An 18,554-nucleotide genomic window follows, 5' to 3' on the forward strand; every position below is an offset into this window, starting at 1 on the left:
ACCTCCACCACTCTCCCTCACCTCCACCATTCTCCCTTACCTCCACCACTCTCCCTCACCTCCACCACTCTCCCTCACCTCCACCACTCTCCCTTACCTCCACCACTCTCCCTTACCTCCACCACTCTCCCTTACCTTCACCACTCTCCCTTACCTCCACCACTCTCCCTTACCTCCACCACTCTCCCTTACCTCCACCACTCTCCCTTACCTCCACCACTCTCCCTTACCTCCACCACTCTCCCTGACCTCCACCACTCTCCCTCACCTCCAGCACTCTCCCTCACCTCCAGCACTCTCCCTTAACTCCACCACTCTCCCTCACCTCCACCACTCTCCCTCACCTCCACCACTCTCCCTCACCTCCATCACTCTCCCTCACCTCCACCACTCTCCCTCACCTCCACCACTCTCCCTCACCTCCACCACTCTCCCTCACCTCCACCACTCTCCCTCACCTCCACCACTCTCCCTCACCTCCACCACTCTCCCTCACCTCCACCACTCTCCCTCACCTCCACCACTCTCCCTCACCTCCACCACTCTCCCTCACCTCCATCACTCTCCCTTACCTCCACCACTCTCCCTCACCTCCACCACTCTCCCTCACCTCCACCACTCTCCCTCACCTCCACCACTCTCCCTCACCTCCACCACTCTCCCTCACCTCCACCACTCTCCCTCACCTCCACCACTATCCATCACCTCCACCACTCTCCCTCACCTCCACCACTCTTCCTCACCTCCACCACTCTCCCTCACCTCCACCACTCTCCCTCACCTCCACCACTCTCCCTCACCTCCACCACTCTCCCTCACCTCCACCACTCTCCCTAACCTCCACCACTCTCCCTCACCTCCACCACTCTCCCTCACCTCCACCACTCTCCCTCACCTCCACCACTCTCCCTCACCTCCACCACTCTCCCTCACCTCCATCACTCTCCCTCACCTCCACCACTCTCCCTCACCTCCACCACTCTACCTCACCTCCACCTCTCTACCAGTTACTCCCTCACTCTCTCCCTCACCTCCACTTCTCTACCAGTTATTCTCTCACTCTCTCCCTCATCTCCACTACTCTACCAGTTACTCCCCCACTCTCTCCCTCACCTCCACCACTCTACCACTTACTCCCCCACTCTCTCCCTCACCTCCACCACTCTACCAGTTACTCCCTCACTCTCTCTCTCACCTCCACCACTATACCAGTTACTCCCCCACTCTCTCCCTCACCTCCACCACTCTAGCAGTTACTCCCTCACTCTCTCCCTCACCTCCACCATTCTATCAGTTACTCCTCCACTCTCTCCCTCACCTCCACCACTCTCCCTCACCTCCACCACTCTCCCTCACCTCCACCACTCTACCACTTACTCCCCCACTCTCTCCCCCACCTCCACCACTCTACCAGTTACTCCCTCACTCTCTCTCTCACCTCCACCACTATACCAGTTACTCCCCCACTCTCTCCCTCACCTTCACCACTCTACCAGTTACTCCCTCACTCTCTCCCTCACCTCCACCATTCTATCAGTTATTCCTCCACTCTCTCCCTCACCTCCACCACTCTCCCTCACCTCCACCACTCTTCCTCACCTCCACCACTCTTCCTCACCTCCACCACTCTCCCTCACCTCCACCTCTCTACCAGTTACTCCCTCACTCTCTCCCTCACCTCCACCTCTCTACCAGTTGCTCCCTCACTCTCTCCCTCACCTCCACCACTCTACCAGTTACTCACTCTCTCCCTCACCTCCACTACTCTACCAGTTACTCCCTCACTCTCTCCCTCACCTCCACCACTCTATCAGTTACTCCCTCATTCTCTCCCTTACCTCCACCACGCTTCCAGTTACTCCCTCATTCTCACCCTCACGTCCACGCAGAATTTACGTTTCCACCAACACGACAAAAGATGCAGTGTTAGAGAGAGCATCAACACCCTTTCATCAGTACCTTGGGAAGGGGGCGGAAAGGGGAGGGGAAAACAGGGAGGGTACAGAAGGTAAGGGGAGAGAACTAGGAGGGGGAGAACGGGGAGGGGACGAACGGGGAGGGGGCGAACTGGGAGGGGGGAAGGGAAACACAAAAAATAGTCTTAAACGATCGCACATTTCACACTTTCAAAGGAGAAAGACGTGGATATCAGCGGCTCCATATTCCCCTGCAGCGAGCCAGAGGGGCCCTGGGCAGGAGCTGCTCCGAGGGGCCACACGTCCTGCAGGATGCCCTGGCACTCCCAGCCCTAAGGGCCCCCGCGGGGAAAGCACTATGTTGATGCGGGCCCCCACTAAACTTGTCCTGAATTACGGCGGTACGGAGGTCTGGAAGCGTGTATTCATTTATTTCCAGACTCTGCCGGGAGTAGTAAATTTCCAGGATGTAGAGCTGCGCTAAGTTCCGGCTTGAAATACTAAAAGTTGAAGGATGGCGAGCCCCAGACACAGTGCCAGTATATCGCTAATTTTTTTGCGTGCAGTTGTGTTCTCATGCGCCATTTTGGCACTAAGGGTTAGGTAGGTCTAAGTGCCATTCTCCTATTCTCGCGAGCCTCAAAATTGAGGTGGTAACTCGCGAGCATTTTATTTGTGTGGGGAGTTACTGTTTTAGTCCTTCTGTATTGTTTAAATAAGTTTGCTTTTTTCCCTCGCCTGGAAATTCGCGTGAATAACAGAAGGGAAAGCGGCTTGTATCTCCAGCTTAGAAGGTAAACACGCTTAGCTGAGGGCCCAATGAGTTAACGTACGTGTGTGTGTGTGTGTGTGTGTGTGTGTGCGTTATGACTGTGAATCTGTATGTATGTATGTGTGTGTGTGTGTGTGTGTGTGTGTGTGTGTGTGTGTGTGTGTGTGTGTGTGTGTGTGTGTGTGTGTGTGTGTGTGTGTGTGTCCCTATGTGTCCATGTTTGTGCCTGTGTACTTACCTATTTATAATTGGCGTGGAGGATTAGGGCATAATCTTATCAAATCCGAAATACCTAAATAATCCACACAGATACAGACACACACACACACACACACACACACACACACACACACACACACACACACACACACACACACACACACACACACACACACACGTCCGCTAACATACCCATACGCAGCCAGCGCAACCAAGAAACGATAACGCTAGAAGGGGGTATTCGCATCCATTCCCATCCTCTGTAGCCTGGCGTAAAGTTCCCGCAGCCTCATAATTGTACAGCCTGGCCAGTTTACGGCCTCGCTCCACACCTCTTAATGTAGAAAAATTATCTTCTTCTCTAATTCCTAGGACATTTTTGGGAGACTTGAACGAAAGTTTCAGTGCTAACTTCTCTCCTTTATAATGATAAAACTACGAGATATATTTATGAAAATAATAGCTCAGTGGAAGCCTGATATACAATGTACTTGTACAATGTTGCACTTCTTTATTATTACCATCTCTTTCATAAATAAAAGTATTGGTCGAAACTAGTGCATTCGTTTATATCTTGCATATTAAATTACTATTATTATTATTATTATTATTATTATTATTATTATTATTATTACATAAACGAAAAGGCCACCCTGGAGGGATTAGCACACAAGAGGAAAGTGAAATTCTCCTAATGTTACCGCGATATAAATTCAATTATAATTGAAATTTGTATACTAAACTCTTCACAAATGAAGGACAAGAAATATAAATTGTAAAGCCCATTGCAGTAACTTGCAAAGCCATTATAGATAATAGGGACCTTGCTATAAATAATATTCCAGAGCAAGATAATGACGTTTGTAAATCCCTTAACTAATGTAGGCAGAGGGGGTAATTTGAGCCTTCCTCCTCTTCTATCTCCTCCACACTCTACTCCCTCTTTCTCCTGCTCCTGCTTCTCCTCCTCCTCCTGCTTCTTCTTCTCCTCCTCTTCCTCTTCCTCCTTCTCTTCGTTACAGTTTTCCTTCTACTTTTTGTTTTCATCCCGTTTCTCGTCTTCATCCTGCTTCTCGTCCTCATATCCATCAACGTCCACGTCTTCATCCCTTGATCCTTCTCTTCCTTCTTCTCTTCTTTCTCCTCCTCTTCCTCATATATACTCTTTTCTTTATAACAGTCCTTAATCCTCTGTTTTTCGTTTCCATCTTCATCTCATCTCTTATTGACTCATTTAAACGTTTCTTATATTCATAACTGTCCTCTTGGTATCATCGTCTCCTTTATTACCTATTTTATTCCTTAACCACCCTTTTCCTTCTTCTTTCAACAAACCGGCAGTATCCCACCGAGGCAGGGTGGCCCAAAATGAAAAACAAGAGTTTCTCCTTTTAACTTTAGTAATGTATACAGGAGAAGGGGTTACTAGTCCCTTGCTCCCGGCACTTTAGGTGCCTCTTACTCCACGCATGGTTTACGGAAGAAGAATTCTGTTCCATTTCCCCATGGTGATAAGAGGAAATAAACAAGAACAAGAGCTAGCAAGAAAATAGAAAAAAAACCAGAGGGGTGTGTATATATATGCTTGTACAGGAATGTGTATTGTGACCTAAGTGTACATAAGAACATAAGAAAGAAGGAACACTGCAACAGGTCTACTGACCCATGCGAAGCAGGTCCATTCCCCCCACCCAATTAGCCCAATGACCCACCTAGTCAGGTCACTTCCACTTAAGAAAGGAGCAAGGCATCAGACCTAGTAGGACAAGGTAGTCAGGTCCAACTCACACCCACCCACACCCACTCATGTATTTATCTAACCTATTTTTAAAACAACACAACGTTTTAGCCTCTATAACTGTACTCGGGAGTTTGTTCCACTCATCCACAACTCTATTACCAAACCAGTGCTTTCCTATATCCTTCCTGAATCTGAATTTTTCCAGCTTGAAACCATTGCTGCGAGTCCTGTCTTGGCTGGAAACTTTCAGCACGCTATTTACATCCCCTTTATTTATTCCTGTTTTCCATTTATACACCTGAAATCTTGCATGTTTACGAGACAGATAAAAGACACCAGCAATCCTACCATCATGTAAAACAATTACAGGCTTTCGTTTTACACTAACTTGGCACTACAGTAGTGCCTCCCTGGGCAGCTGCTGTCTATCAACCTACTACCGAGAGCCATTTTCCTCTCTTCATCTATCGCTTCCATTCCAACTACCTTCGAGTTTCATCTGGTCCTCTGTTTATGTCGATACTCGCTTCCACCTCTTCTCATTTTCTTCATTGTTTACTTCCCAATCTCTCTTATCCCTTTTTACCATGCATAAAAATCAGTAACTATGCACATTCATTCAGCCTGCAACCCTACTCCTTCTATCCATTTCTCCAGCAAATCCTCCATAAACACACACACACACAGAGGAGCTGTGGCTCGACCCTTGCAACCACAAATAGGTGACTACACACACACACACACACACACACACACACACACACACACACACACACACACACACACACACACACACTACACAGCTTCAAGAGTGGATAAAATAAGGCTCAATAGGCCACAAGTTAATGATGCCCATCAGGACCACCAGCGATGGTTCAACTCTCACAAACATAAATTGATAAGCACATACACAAGCACACACCAAGACTGGAGCTCACCGATCTCAAACCCAAATATTTAGATATACATTAAAAAAAAGACGAATAAATCAGAAGTGTAAGAAGGATGGAGTAAATGATTCCCAAGCAGCAGCTTCCAGTGGCCTCTCCCTCGTGTTGAGGCCAAAAGAAAATGTATTCTGCTAGTTTAATTACTTTTCCCAACTCGTTATCAATCTAATTTAAACATTCATTAAAACTTCCCACGGCCTTTTTTTCCCCTCCAGCGGGACTGTTATATCAAGCTTGAGGCTCTAACAAAGCCTTTGCTTATTTTGCTTCTAAGCGTTTTTATTTTGCTTCCTAAGGAAAAGTGGATAGGTTAAAGGAGTGGGGGTGAGGGAAGGAGAGATGTCTGAGGGGACGTGAAAGGAGGGGGGAGAAGAAGGTGCAGAAGAAGGGCAAGATGGGAGGAAGGAAAAAGAATGAGGTGAATGGGGTAAGCGATGAAGGGAAGGTCGAACCTTTCCCCAACTCATTTTTTTTTAAATACTGCATCAAATTCCATGGCTTTATTTACTAGTCTTCGCCATTTTCCTTGTTCTGATTTATTGATACGAATCGATATTGTAATTAATGTTACTGTTTATCCGTGTGTTTCCTTATTCCTCGACTCGTTAGGAGAATTATTTCGCTTCTGGTTTGCTTTATTTGTTATTATATCTGCTAACTTTATTTATCTCTTATAATTGTTAATATCGTCATTATCTTTTCTCTTTCTCATTTTCATGTCTATGTTTTTAAGAATTTCATCTTCCTCATTATCGTGTCTGGTTTTCGTGCCTTTCATCTTCTTCGTTATTGTGTCTATCGTATTTCTTATATTCTCCGTGTCATATATTTCTTATTTCCTGCTTCCCTCATTCTCGCACCCATCTTTCATATGTTCTACCCCACTCACCATTCCAATCATTATTATTTCGTATTAGCATTATTACAATACAAGCCATATTTGCTCTTTTCAAATCCTCTTTACACACGATTTATGTAACTTCAATCTTGCGTTTACTGTTATTATTATTATTATTATTATTATTATTATTATTATTATTATTAATTATTATTATTATTATTATTATTATTATTATTATTATTATTATTCAATTTAGGTTACCACATTTTAAGTTACCAGCTGACCGGTGTACCCAGCTAAATTTTTAATTTCACACAAGATATGCGGAACAAGACTCCAGTCAGGTAGCGATCCTAGGGTGAAGGACCGCCTAAGACACTCTTATGACACGAGTTAGTCGGCTGCTTTCTTGGACTTTATGCCTAACGACTACACGAGAGGCATTAAAGCTGCGCGTAGACCTGTTCATCACTATACAAGAATACCCTTAGTTCCTATAAAAAAAATATATTAAAGTCAACTATAAGCTTTATGTACACAAAGAGATATACGCCCGAGTTCTTGTAAGATTAATTTATCAATAAACACATCGGAGACTTCGTTACCAGTTTGAAGCTTTATCAGACACTGATGTCAAAGACACATGAAAGAGCTGATGGATTTCTTAAAAACAGTCTTGCTCAGAGAAGAGCTTGCTATAGTAAAGGCTTACGCTGTCTCATGTGTCTTTGTTATCTACTTGTCAGCTTCTTGCTGCTTCCATCTACGAGACAGCGAAGTGTTCGGAAAAGTGCAATCATATTTTTAAAATCTTAAAAATTCAGATCACAATGTGATTAAACTTAAAACAAAACTCTTATATATAATTATTTATAGCAATAAATTGGTAGTAGGCATTGTCTTGAGGACAGTGAGTGACTGCACTAAATGTCAGTTGAGTTTCCAGACCTTAAAATGATTATTATTAGATTATTAATGACACATTTAGAAATTTTGACACAGCAGTAGAGCTGGAACAACAAAATAAATAATTTCATATAAATCTCCTGTAAATGTTGTTAGTAGAAGCTGTTGTTAAGAACCCTTCTTCCAGAACTGATTTCCTGGATTACTTACCGGGTCCGAGCTATTGAGTTCCAGCGACCGTAGTGCTCTGGAGGGCGCCGTGGGCGAATGGACGGCATGGGCTAGCTGGCAGAGAGGATTGGAAATGCCGATTACTTCCAGGTAATCAAGGTATTTCTATGCAACTAAAATGTGGGCGCGATTTTTGCATTTTTTAAAGTCTTCACTTAAAAAACTGACAGGCAGCCATGAAAATAAAAGAAGGTAAGTAAGGGCGATTTAAGATGACTTGAGCATAGGTTTGGATGTGGGCGATGACAAAAAACATTTATCAGTAGTATATCTGGATATAGCAATGAGTGTTATCATAGCCAGTAGAGGGTAGCAGATGGTATTAACATGATGCTAGCAAAGATGACTCTCTCAGCCTCTAAAGCCAAATTTGCAAGTACAATATTACCTCCGTGATAGATATAAAACTTACTTCTGAAGCTGAAATTATGTATATTAGGTTTATAACTATTATCTCCATAACTATTATCTCCCGAACACATACCAATGTTTCTTTGGTCGGTTGATTCTTAGTAATTGATGATGTGCGAGGCCTCTACAGTATTCGTTTCATCCATCACAGTGGAATAAGCTTTCATATCAATAATGCCCAGTGAAAGGTTAACCTTTAAAGTCCATTGCGTCATTTTCACAAGAGGGGAATGCAAGCCGGCTGTAATAAGAGCAAATCAGCTTCCATTGTTAAGACCAGTACAAGCGGATCTACACCGTTCTCCAGTTCTTGCAGTTATTCAGTTGAAGCCTAGTTGCAAAGAAGCTTCTCTTGCGGTTGCATTTACAAGGGAAGTACTGAGGTTTTGCAAGGGTGTTGGCGAAAATACCAAACGTAAAGCCGAGTCAAAACAAGCACCATAGAACCATGACACCGGAGATAAAAGGAGCAGAAAATACTAAATAATGTTAGTCAGCTCGTCAAGCAAGATTCATGCAAGCACGCTATATACAATTATTAATTTTGCCAACCGAAACCAAGACCTCCCGAAACTGTTCGTCAGCATGATGCCCAGTCCACAAGAGAACAGTAGCATACAAGCTGGTTGCCAGGGGTACTGTGAGGTGTAGCCTCAGTTCATACACGTGTGGGTATGTGGGTATGTACTTTCACCCTGTTTACCAAGATAAATTAACTCTGATAGGCCATACATCCAGAGAATAGTTTTTTCTACCTAAATTTGGCCGACACAAATAAATAGTAAACAATATGAAGGAATACATAATTATATATAAAATGCATAATATAATAATGATACATAATAATAACAAACATGTAAAGTGTAAAAATAAAAGTCATAATATCTTTACTAAAACATTCACAACTTAAACGTAGTCGAGAATTAATTTCCAGTGAGTGGGTTAGTAGAAAATAATTAACATAATGTAGATTACAAATTTACGTATATATTAATGTGTTGAGATGCGCCGTGATAGACCTCCACTGTTTTAGTCACCTCTTTGGCAACGCTATGTTTAGCCATTTTCAATCAAGAGGAATCCTTTAATGGTGGTGAAAAACCTCTTGATCTTATAAATTAGAAACAAACTCATTTTCATTATCAAAAAAAAACTTCATTACGTCTCATTCCTAAAATACTTTATTACCCCGTGAAAATAATAATCATCCATCTCCTCATCCCTGTTAGTTAAGAGGCAGGGCCAGGAGCTAAGAAACGATTCCCACAAACACAAAAGAGTAAGTGCTGAGGCTGACCTACAAGTATCCTGTTCGACTGGATTGCCAGCTTAGCACAGATAAGGTTTAAAGTTGAGAATCAGGTTTAATTTATTCACGTGTTACCCACCGAGACCAAAACAATATTAAATAGCCAACAGCTTGTCAACTGTCCACCACTTAAATAACCTCGCGATCGTATTTTCTTAAAATCTGTCTTTCTCAGTCTCTATGTCTGTCTGTCTGTCTCTATATCTGTCTGTGTCTCTGTCTGTCTCTGTGCCTGTGTCCGTCTGTTTGTCTGTCTGTCTGTCTCTCTGTCTCTCTCTCTCTCTGTCTCTCTCTCTCTCTCTCTCTCTCTCTCTCTCTCTCTCTCTCTCTCTCTCCCTCACTCTCTCTAACACAGATTAGATCAAACAAGCTCCTGCACCCTACCAAAGCACACTTCTTAATTCTTTCAGACTTAACTAAGAGCACTAATACAACTTTCACTCACAGGACTGACTACGTCTTAACTCACAAAGTTAAGAAGATTAATTTAAAACTTTACCACCCATATTTATGAGCCTCAAATCCAAGTGATATATCTCTGATTTTTGCTTAATCTTTTATTTTATATATATATATATATATATATATATATATATATATATATATATATATATATATATATATATATTTATATATATTGCCGCCGAAGTTACTAGGTTATTATGATTCATGAAATCATGATAACATGACAGACTACAAACAAACCACGTTACGGGTTCGAGCCTGACCCGTACCGTAGTTTGCTAGTTTATTCTTCACTCCATATCCATCATGTGGATGGTAGCTAGTTAACTGTTAATCCCATAGCCATCCTATGAACGATAACGTCTGGCTTATTGTGCTCCCCATATATATTATGTACATGTTAGTGACTTGTTTATTGTGCATCCCATATCCATCACGTGTATGGTAACTAGCTAATTGTGTACCACATATCCATCACGTGTTTGGTATTGGCAAGTTTACTGTACATCTCACATCCATCTTGTGAACAATAACGCATAAGCCAATGGATATATAAAACACCTAAGAACAAACCTCAAAAATTGTTAACAAGATAACATCTGGGTACATATTTACAAACAATATACCAGCTATTACAAGCCAATTTAGGATATTTGTTCAAAATGTCTTGTATTCAATTTTCACAGTCGATAAATTATCCTCATACATCTTTATCCTTCCAGCTTGTGCAGGCAGCGAAACTCAACAGGCACCAACGGATTAAATCAAGCACCAGCAGCTTCCCTCAGATATCCGCAGCTACACTCAGGCACCAGCAGCAGGAATGGCTGTTACGCTAATAACGATATTCGTTCATCATAGATTTGTCCTTCAAGGGAAGGGGAAATTGTCTTGATATCAGTGAAGGGCTATTGATCGAAGGAATTGAACCTACCTCGCCCCTTTCCATGGATAAAACCTTATTATCTCCTATTTTCTGTACGACGTGTAAACACCTATAGGTTCAGGGCTTCTCCATAAATAAAATAATAAGTTAACGAAGAGAAAATTGTCCCGTTTCCCAATGAATAAAACAACCCACTGTTAGATATCCGGGAGTCAACAATCTTGAGAGTAACTATAGTTTTCATTACGTATATATATATATATATATATATATATATATATATATATATATATATATATATATATATATATATATATATATATATATATATAAGCACCTTAATTTAGAGGAAGTTTTATGAGGTTTTAATTACTGTGGAAGTGTGCGGAGGCTGTGGCTCATCCTTGAGAGTATCTTGAGTCTGGTGAAGACTTCTGGATGAGTGCAGAAGAGTCTATTACCCAACACTCAGCGCCACCCCACCACCTCATTACCCTTCCCCAACACTACCTTCATCACACCAGCACCATCACCATCACCATCACCACCACTATCACTATCAACACAAAATCCTCCTATCACGCCTCTCCCTTTCCTTCGTAACTAACTCCCCATCTCACCTCATGACTAACTCCCTCTTTCCCCTCGTAACCCCTTTCCCTCGTAAATACCCCCTTCCCCTCATGGGCAATCTCTCGGACGAAATCTGCACCAGTCGACAGCGTTATGAAAACTTTGTAGTTCCTGGGATTGGTCATTAGCCTTAATTTGTGTTTATGGTGTCATTTATTTCACATAAAATGGGATGAATACATTGGTGAAGTAAGTTTAGAGATGACGGAAGGAGAGACGCATTTTTCTGAAGGTAGGAGGTGGAAAAAGGCATATAATGTGCATGATGTTATGATGATTATGTTGTTAGAGGCATAATGATGAATAGGCCTTTTGAAGAGGAGTCGATATGCGGTTTATTGCATTTTATTTAGAAGACGTTCCGTCCATTAGGTGATCCCTGGTGGGCTTAACTCAAGATAAACGCAAAAAAATACCGTATCTCGGCTTATTGACGTATTAGTCGGTACTTATTGCCATTGGGAGACAGGCGTCTAGAAGAATGAAACTCACAACACCGTGGCTGCAACAGTTCACAAGTAGCCCACACTTTGGAAGCAAAACTGTCTATCCTAGAAGATTAATCAAGTGACAACTGAACTGTTAATGGTCCTGAACGGACAGAAACGTTGTCTAAAGTTCCATATCTAAAGTTGGGCTATTTGTGAGTTGTTCTAGCTTCTGTATTGTGACTTTTATCCTTCAGGAGGACTGGTCAGTATCATGTCTCAATCACTTGTTTACACTAAAATTCATCTGGATTTCTTCATACCTTCATACCTTAAAAAACGTTTATATATAAGGCACTTGGAGCAATCCTTCCCTTCATCTCATCATCCCTGATTTCTTATATCCCAGACTCTGTACAACCCCTATGGATTTAGAGCTTCACGTTGGTTATTTAATAAAAATTATAATCTGATCGCAAAAACTGGTAAGTTATTCACCTCTTTTTTAATGCGCCTCTGATTAACAAAATTATGAGAGGGCCAGGAAGACTAAGGAAGAAAAAGGGGTGAAAGAAGGGGCATGGAAATAAATATTTAGAGAGAGAGAGAGAGAGAGAAAGAGGGTACAAATAAATATACATTCACCCAAACGGCCAAGCACCTGAACAACTGTAAATATTACTCCAGTATTCAAGCAAGGAGACGGGAAGCAGCAGCATCACATGCAAGATGATGAAGACAACACCACAAAATGAAGAAAACGATGGAAAATGAGACATGTCTCAGAAGTATTCCTGAGTGGGACAACCTCTGGCTCCGTGAAGACTCTTCATTAAGTCTTAGACTTGATCAAGCTCTACACAGAACGAAACTGTCCCGTTCAACAGCGGATGTTTTCTCTCGCTCATTTGAGGCGAGCCCAAGAGCTGGAGCCTGGCGACTGCGAGCACAGCTCGGTGAGAATACACATACATACAAAAGGCAAACAATGAAGAGCGACAAAAAAAAGTTCGCAAATTAAACAAAAATATAACAAAAACAAAATGTAATCGCCTCACCTTTCATTAAAAAATAAACTTTATTATTACGCATCTACAGTGTGTTATTTCCCCTCGAATTTACGATCCGTTTAATATTGGAGGAAAACTATATATATATATATATATATATATATATATATATATATATATATATATATATATATATATAATATATTTATATATATATGTATATCATATATATAATATATACAATATATATATATATAATGTATATATTATATATATATGATATGTATTATATTATATATATGCTATATATATATTTATATATGTCTAATATATATATATAACATATATGTATGTAATATATATAATTATATATATAATATATATATATATATATATATATATATATATATATATACATATATATATATATTAACATTATATATTCCCTTAGTTGTTTTTCAGGAGTCGAGTCACAGCTCCTGGCCTTGCCGATGTGCATCAGTACGTGTGCGTACGAGCGTGCTGGCTTTGGCTGATACAAATGCATGTGATTCCCATTCATGAAAGGGAGCGCTGGGAGGATGGGTTTCCCGGAGACAAACGATCACAATAGTTTAATAACTGAGTCCTAGCCACAGTCAGCAACTCTGGCCAGGGTCGAGCGGCACGCATGTATACGAGCAGATATATGTATGCGACGAAGTATATGTATGCTCGGAGGTATACACAGAAGGGTGGGAGAGGAGGGGGCTTGGTGTGTGTGTGTGTGTGTGTGTGTGTGTGTGTGTGTGTGTGTGTGTGTGTGTGTGTGTGTGTGTGTTTAGCTACAGAGGTAGTTGGGGGGTGGGAAAGGGTGGAAGTAATGGGGGAGATGATGGGGAAGCGGGTTTGGCTAACATGCAGCTGGTGGGATGGTGTTGGTGGGGGAAGTTTTGATCTAGTGTCAACCACAGGTGTAATTCTGATAATCGGGACGGGTGGATTGAAAGTTTTAAACTCCCCACCCAAACCACACCACCACCCCACACACACACACCACACACAGCCAGAGGATTTGGGAAGTATTTACTCAGTCAAGGATTTGTTGGAAAGTAGAACAATCGGGAAGTATTAGTGGGCAGGACCCTTTCCTGGTTTAAAAGGGTTGAGGGGAGGGAAAAAGGGGACCTAGTACACCAGCAAGGGGCAAAGGCTGGGCTGTAAATGCCCCCAACACAACTGGGGAGTCACACACACACACAAAATACCAAAAATAAACACACACGGATCATGTGAAATTAAAAAATAGAAAGTGCTGCCCTTGAACTGCAGAACAATGAATAACCCAAAAAAAGTGATGAATTAAAATGCACCAGCCGATAAATACGATGAGGCTCAGACATACCCCGGTGTTGAGAAATGAGGGGGGACGGGGGTGTAGGGTCGATGTCTTACCCCAAAATCTTTATCAGCTAATGATTCAGGTAGGGGGTCTATTACCGGGCCCCAGAAAGGGTTTTGACATTGTTCCCGAAGGGAAAAAAATTCGCAAGGGAAGGGGAATACTTTGGGGTTTTTTCTGGTTTGATGGTTCCCGGGTCATCTCCGACCGGTTCTGGTAACAGTGAGGGAAGGATCCTCAAGGGGAGATGTAAGGGGAGTCTCCCCCAAATAGCCTTTCCTTTTTTTTATGTAAGCAACAAAAAAAAACAAAAGGGAAACCCATTGGGAACAATCACAAAAACCACGAAATTTTTGCCGCTATCGGTCCGACGGGAAAAATTTTTCCCATTCCTATGGTAAATTCCAGGAATGTCTGTAAATGGCCAAAAAACTGGGAGTTTGGATCAATCATGATTACTTCCCATTCCCAAGAAGCTGTATGATTTGGGTTTAAAAGGTTTTAACTTTTCCCCAAAATTTAAAAAAAAAAGGCACACTTAAAAATTTGGGTAACCTGAAAAACGGGTAAATGATATAAATTTGCTGAAGTTCAATCCTAACTTGTACAAAGTATTCAAGCTGGGAGCAGGTGAACTTGGGTGCCACTACAGGTAGGTTTAAAGGACAAAAAGAGCTGGCAAAAGGGCAAAAACCTAAATATATCTAGCGGGACCGAGGACAGGAGCAATGATAGGAGAGCAGAGCCGAGTACAAGCTCAGTACCTCCAGCGAGTACACAAACCACATTATATAACTTTTTTCACTCAGTTGTCTGGATAATGTGTGTGAGTTACGAGAGTCGTTATCGGTAGGATGCGCGTCATTATAACAATGGAATAGAATTTATAGTAACCTCGAACTTAGGGCAGATGGTTACCTTATCTGTGGAGTGGCATTTCCCTTTACGGAAATATCCCACACAAATATTTCCGTGGGGTTTGGGGGTGGGGAAAAAAAGGGAAAAAGGGGGGTTGGAAGGCGGAAGGATAGGGGGGGAGAAGAAAAAAGGGGAGTGGGGTTGGAAGGGGTTTGGGGGGGGGGTTTAAAAGGGGGTTTGGAGGTGGGGGTTGGGGGTAGGGGGGGAGGAGGGGGGTGGAGGGGGGTGAGGGGGGGTGGGGGGTTGAAAAAGGGAGTTGGGGGGTAGGGGTTGGAGGTAGGGGGTTGGAGGTAGGGGGTTGGAGGTAAGGAAAGAAGGAGGAGGGATTTTCGACGAAAGAGGAAGAGGAGGTAATTGGATGAAAGTGAGGAGAAAGAGAATGCAGATGGTTATGGAAAAGGGAACAAAATTACGTTTTTCATGTTTTTAAATTAAAAAATAATAATAATAATAATAGAAACGGAATTCTTTTAAGGCACAAAACGCTGTTCTTAAAGTTTTGATAAGACACACAAAATAATCAATCAATGCAACTCATCATATAAAATAATATTTTTACATCTCTTTTTTCCACACTGGTCGTCTGCCACCATGGTAGGTGAACCAAAAAACGAAACACATTGCCTTCGTTCGTGGGGTTCTTCCAAAAAGGGCGCAGTCATTTTTTCATAGTTTCAGAACTGCAACATTCACATCCTTTTCTTTTTGGGCAACATTTCTAAATTTCGGCCTCAGACCGATAAATTTCGCTATATTCCTCATAAATTTTTTTCTCAGCTCAGAAAAACGTCAACAGGTTCCCACGCCCCCGTTTTGGTTAAACCACCAACTAAAACCACTGTCTAAAAGGAAACTTATGATAAATTGAGAGCTTGTGAAAACCCCGAGACAGAAAATATGTAAAGATCTTCGTGTGAAACCTTCACTAGATTCCCAAAGATCTCAGACTGAGACCTACATAAAATGTCTCCCTTTCCCCACTATTTTCTGGGAGTTCTCTCCAGTTTTTTGTGTGTGTGTGTGTGTGGGGTGTGTGATGTGTGTGTTTTTTTGGGGGATTCAGATGTATTATGTCAAGAGAAGCAGTATTCATCAAAGGGAAGGGGAAACATTAAAGGGATTCGATAATGATCAGGGTGACATTTTTTTCTCACAAACCAACTAATAAACAACCCCAAAATTGATTTTCACCCTTTTTAATACAAACAGGGGGGTTTCCCCGGAAGCTGCATGAAAGGTTTTTGTGTGTGGTGTGTTGTGTGTTGTTTTTGTGTGTTTGTGTGTTTTGTTTGTGTTTGTGTGTGTGTGTATGTGTGTGTCCCTTTAAACTAAAAAGGACAAGTATTCCGTCGCACGGGGTTGTCCTCCTTTTACCCCTACTCTATTACCTGACCCAGCTTCACCTTCCTCCCTCACCCATCTCTTTTCCCCCTCTCCTACTCTCCCTTCTTAACCTCTTCTATCTCTTACTCTCCCTTCTTAACCTCTTCTATCTCTTACATTCCCTTCTTAACCTCCTCTTCCCTTTTCCCCCTTTCTTCACTTTTTTTTTCACTCCCCCAAACCTTTTTTTAAACCCCTACACCAACTACTTTTTTTATGCTTCCCCCTTTTTCTCCCTTTTTTTCCCCTCTTTAAACTCCATCCTTCTACCATTTTGCCCTTTGCTCCTTTTCTTCCTTACATCCCATTCTTCCTCCTTTCCCCCACCCCCAAGCTCAGTTTTTTCCTTTGCCGGGAAAGATTCTGGAAGGGAGGCAATAATCAAAATCCAATTTTTTGGAGATTCATACTTGGGCCTGGTCAAGGACTGGGCCCCCGGGGAACTTTTGGACCCCGGGGGCTTTTCCCCCGGAACACCCCCCCGTAGACCCCAAAAACCCAGGTAGGAGAGAATTTCCGGTAAATAGCCCCCAATAGTTTATTAAAAATTTATAATAATTCCAGAATAGTGGGTGTAAAAAAACAGAAACAAACTCCCAAAACCCCAACGGTAAACAAAATCCCAAAGTCATAAACCCCTGCAGAATTTCCCAGCACCTGCAGCAAACACCCGAAAGAAGCAACATCAAAGGCCCACCATTAAAAACCCCCAAACCGCATGACCACACCCAGAACCACCCCCAGCAGAAACGCCCCCCATCCCCCAACAACCCCATCCCCAAAACCCCAAGATGAATAAAATCATCACGGTGCAGTAACCACCGAGGGACAATTAGAAGGCCAAACTGTGGCAATATCTCACTTGAAAATGGAATTTTTTCCCCCTCCGTCATGTTCCACCCCTCTCGCCGCCATTAAAAATGAAAAAATGACCCGGGGACCGGGTTTTTAAAAAGTTTTTTCTTTTTTGTGATTATTATACGACGCTACGTGAAGAAGTACGATTTGAGGGAGCTAGTGTCCGATTCACTACACCGAACATCCAAACTCAAGAGAGAAACCTTATGGTGACATTTCGGTCTGTCTTGGACCATCATCAAGTCACAGCTGGGGCGAGGTTTTTTAGTGGTTTCCCAAATTAACAATGGTCCCCCTTTAAAAACAGATGGAAAATTTTTTTCCGTTTATAAACACTTGACTTCCCCCCAAATTTATTTCGTGTTAACTTATTATGTTAGAGTTTTGTCCCGGAATTTCTTAGATGGGCCCGTAAACCGTCATATCACATAATACCTGTAACGATTTAGACCCCGGGGTGCCATAATTTAAAAATTTTTGTTTTGGAATGAGCCTACGTACTTCATGCAAGCACCTAGTTTGGAGTAGGCCCGGTAATTTACACCCCACTATGCTGTGAGACTAGAGTCTCACAGCATTTAATAATAAATGCTGTAAGTCACAAACCTCTTGCAAGACCTTGAAATATTATCTTAAAATGCCCCATAACCCATCATAAGTTGTGATAACTGCAGATTTTGAGTACTGGGTCGCTCTATGTTGTATGTTCATGCACTGTTATTCTGAACATTTCAGATTTTTTTTTAGTGACTATGTATTATTTATCAACGCTGTGGTTTAATTATTTGGTTTAATTTTTTATTAAAAGAAAGCAACCCCCCCACTCAAAACCCACCCAAAAAAACTTTAAAACAATGTTTTGACCACTTCTAAACTAGCTTCAGCTTACGAAGCCTGTTTAGAAATGACGGGCTGCTGACGGTTTGATTTTCTGGGGTTCCCCTTTTAAAATTTATTCTATCAATTTCATCCCGGGTTTTAATTTAAACCATCCGCAATTTGTGCACCATATTCTGAGAATTCTTTCTTTTACTCTGTTCATGTTTGTGGCCTCCATGTTTTCTGTTCGTTCATTACTATCTCCCAGACGCTGTGTATCCCTGTAAGGGCTTGCAGATTTCCACTGACGATAATAATAGTAATTAGGATCATATGTACTCTACTGCGGTATGTGTACTCTCAGGATGAGTGGCGCTGCTCCATAAACTCTGCCCTCGGGGCAAAATTTTACAGTTTAGAGAACAGTCAAAACACAGAAGTCAAAACGTAAACTTAACAACACTGGTAATAACAAAA

General features: G+C 42.0%; 1 protein-coding gene and 1 long non-coding RNA gene across 9 annotated transcripts in view; one reads left to right on the forward strand and one right to left on the reverse strand.

The window, feature by feature from the left end:
- The window catches only part of LOC128691407 (uncharacterized), a 185,741-nt gene extending 174,888 nt beyond the window's left edge, over positions 1-10,853 (forward strand). Inside the window, exons 4-5 of the long non-coding RNA XR_008407425.2 lie at positions 7,533-7,666; positions 10,484-10,853. This is a non-coding gene — a long non-coding RNA (uncharacterized lncRNA). The remainder of the gene's footprint in view (positions 1-7,532; positions 7,667-10,483) is intronic.
- Positions 1-18,554, reverse strand: part of LOC128691404 (homeotic protein ultrabithorax-like) — a 1,565,881-nt gene that overhangs the window by 1,127,570 nt on the left and 419,757 nt on the right. For 5 of the 8 annotated variants that reach the window (XM_070091530.1, XM_070091531.1, XM_070091532.1 and 2 more), the window contains one exon: positions 7,556-7,630. The exons of the other annotated variants lie outside the window; for them this stretch is intronic. In XM_070091530.1, the coding sequence (XP_069947631.1) occupies positions 7,556-7,630 (75 nt within the window). The remainder of the gene's footprint in view (positions 1-7,555; positions 7,631-18,554) is intronic. 8 annotated transcript variants of the gene reach the window in all.

The sequence above is a fragment of the Cherax quadricarinatus genome, chromosome 36 (genome assembly GCF_038502225.1).
Source record: "Cherax quadricarinatus isolate ZL_2023a chromosome 36, ASM3850222v1, whole genome shotgun sequence".
NCBI lineage: Eukaryota > Metazoa > Arthropoda > Malacostraca > Decapoda > Parastacidae > Cherax > Cherax quadricarinatus.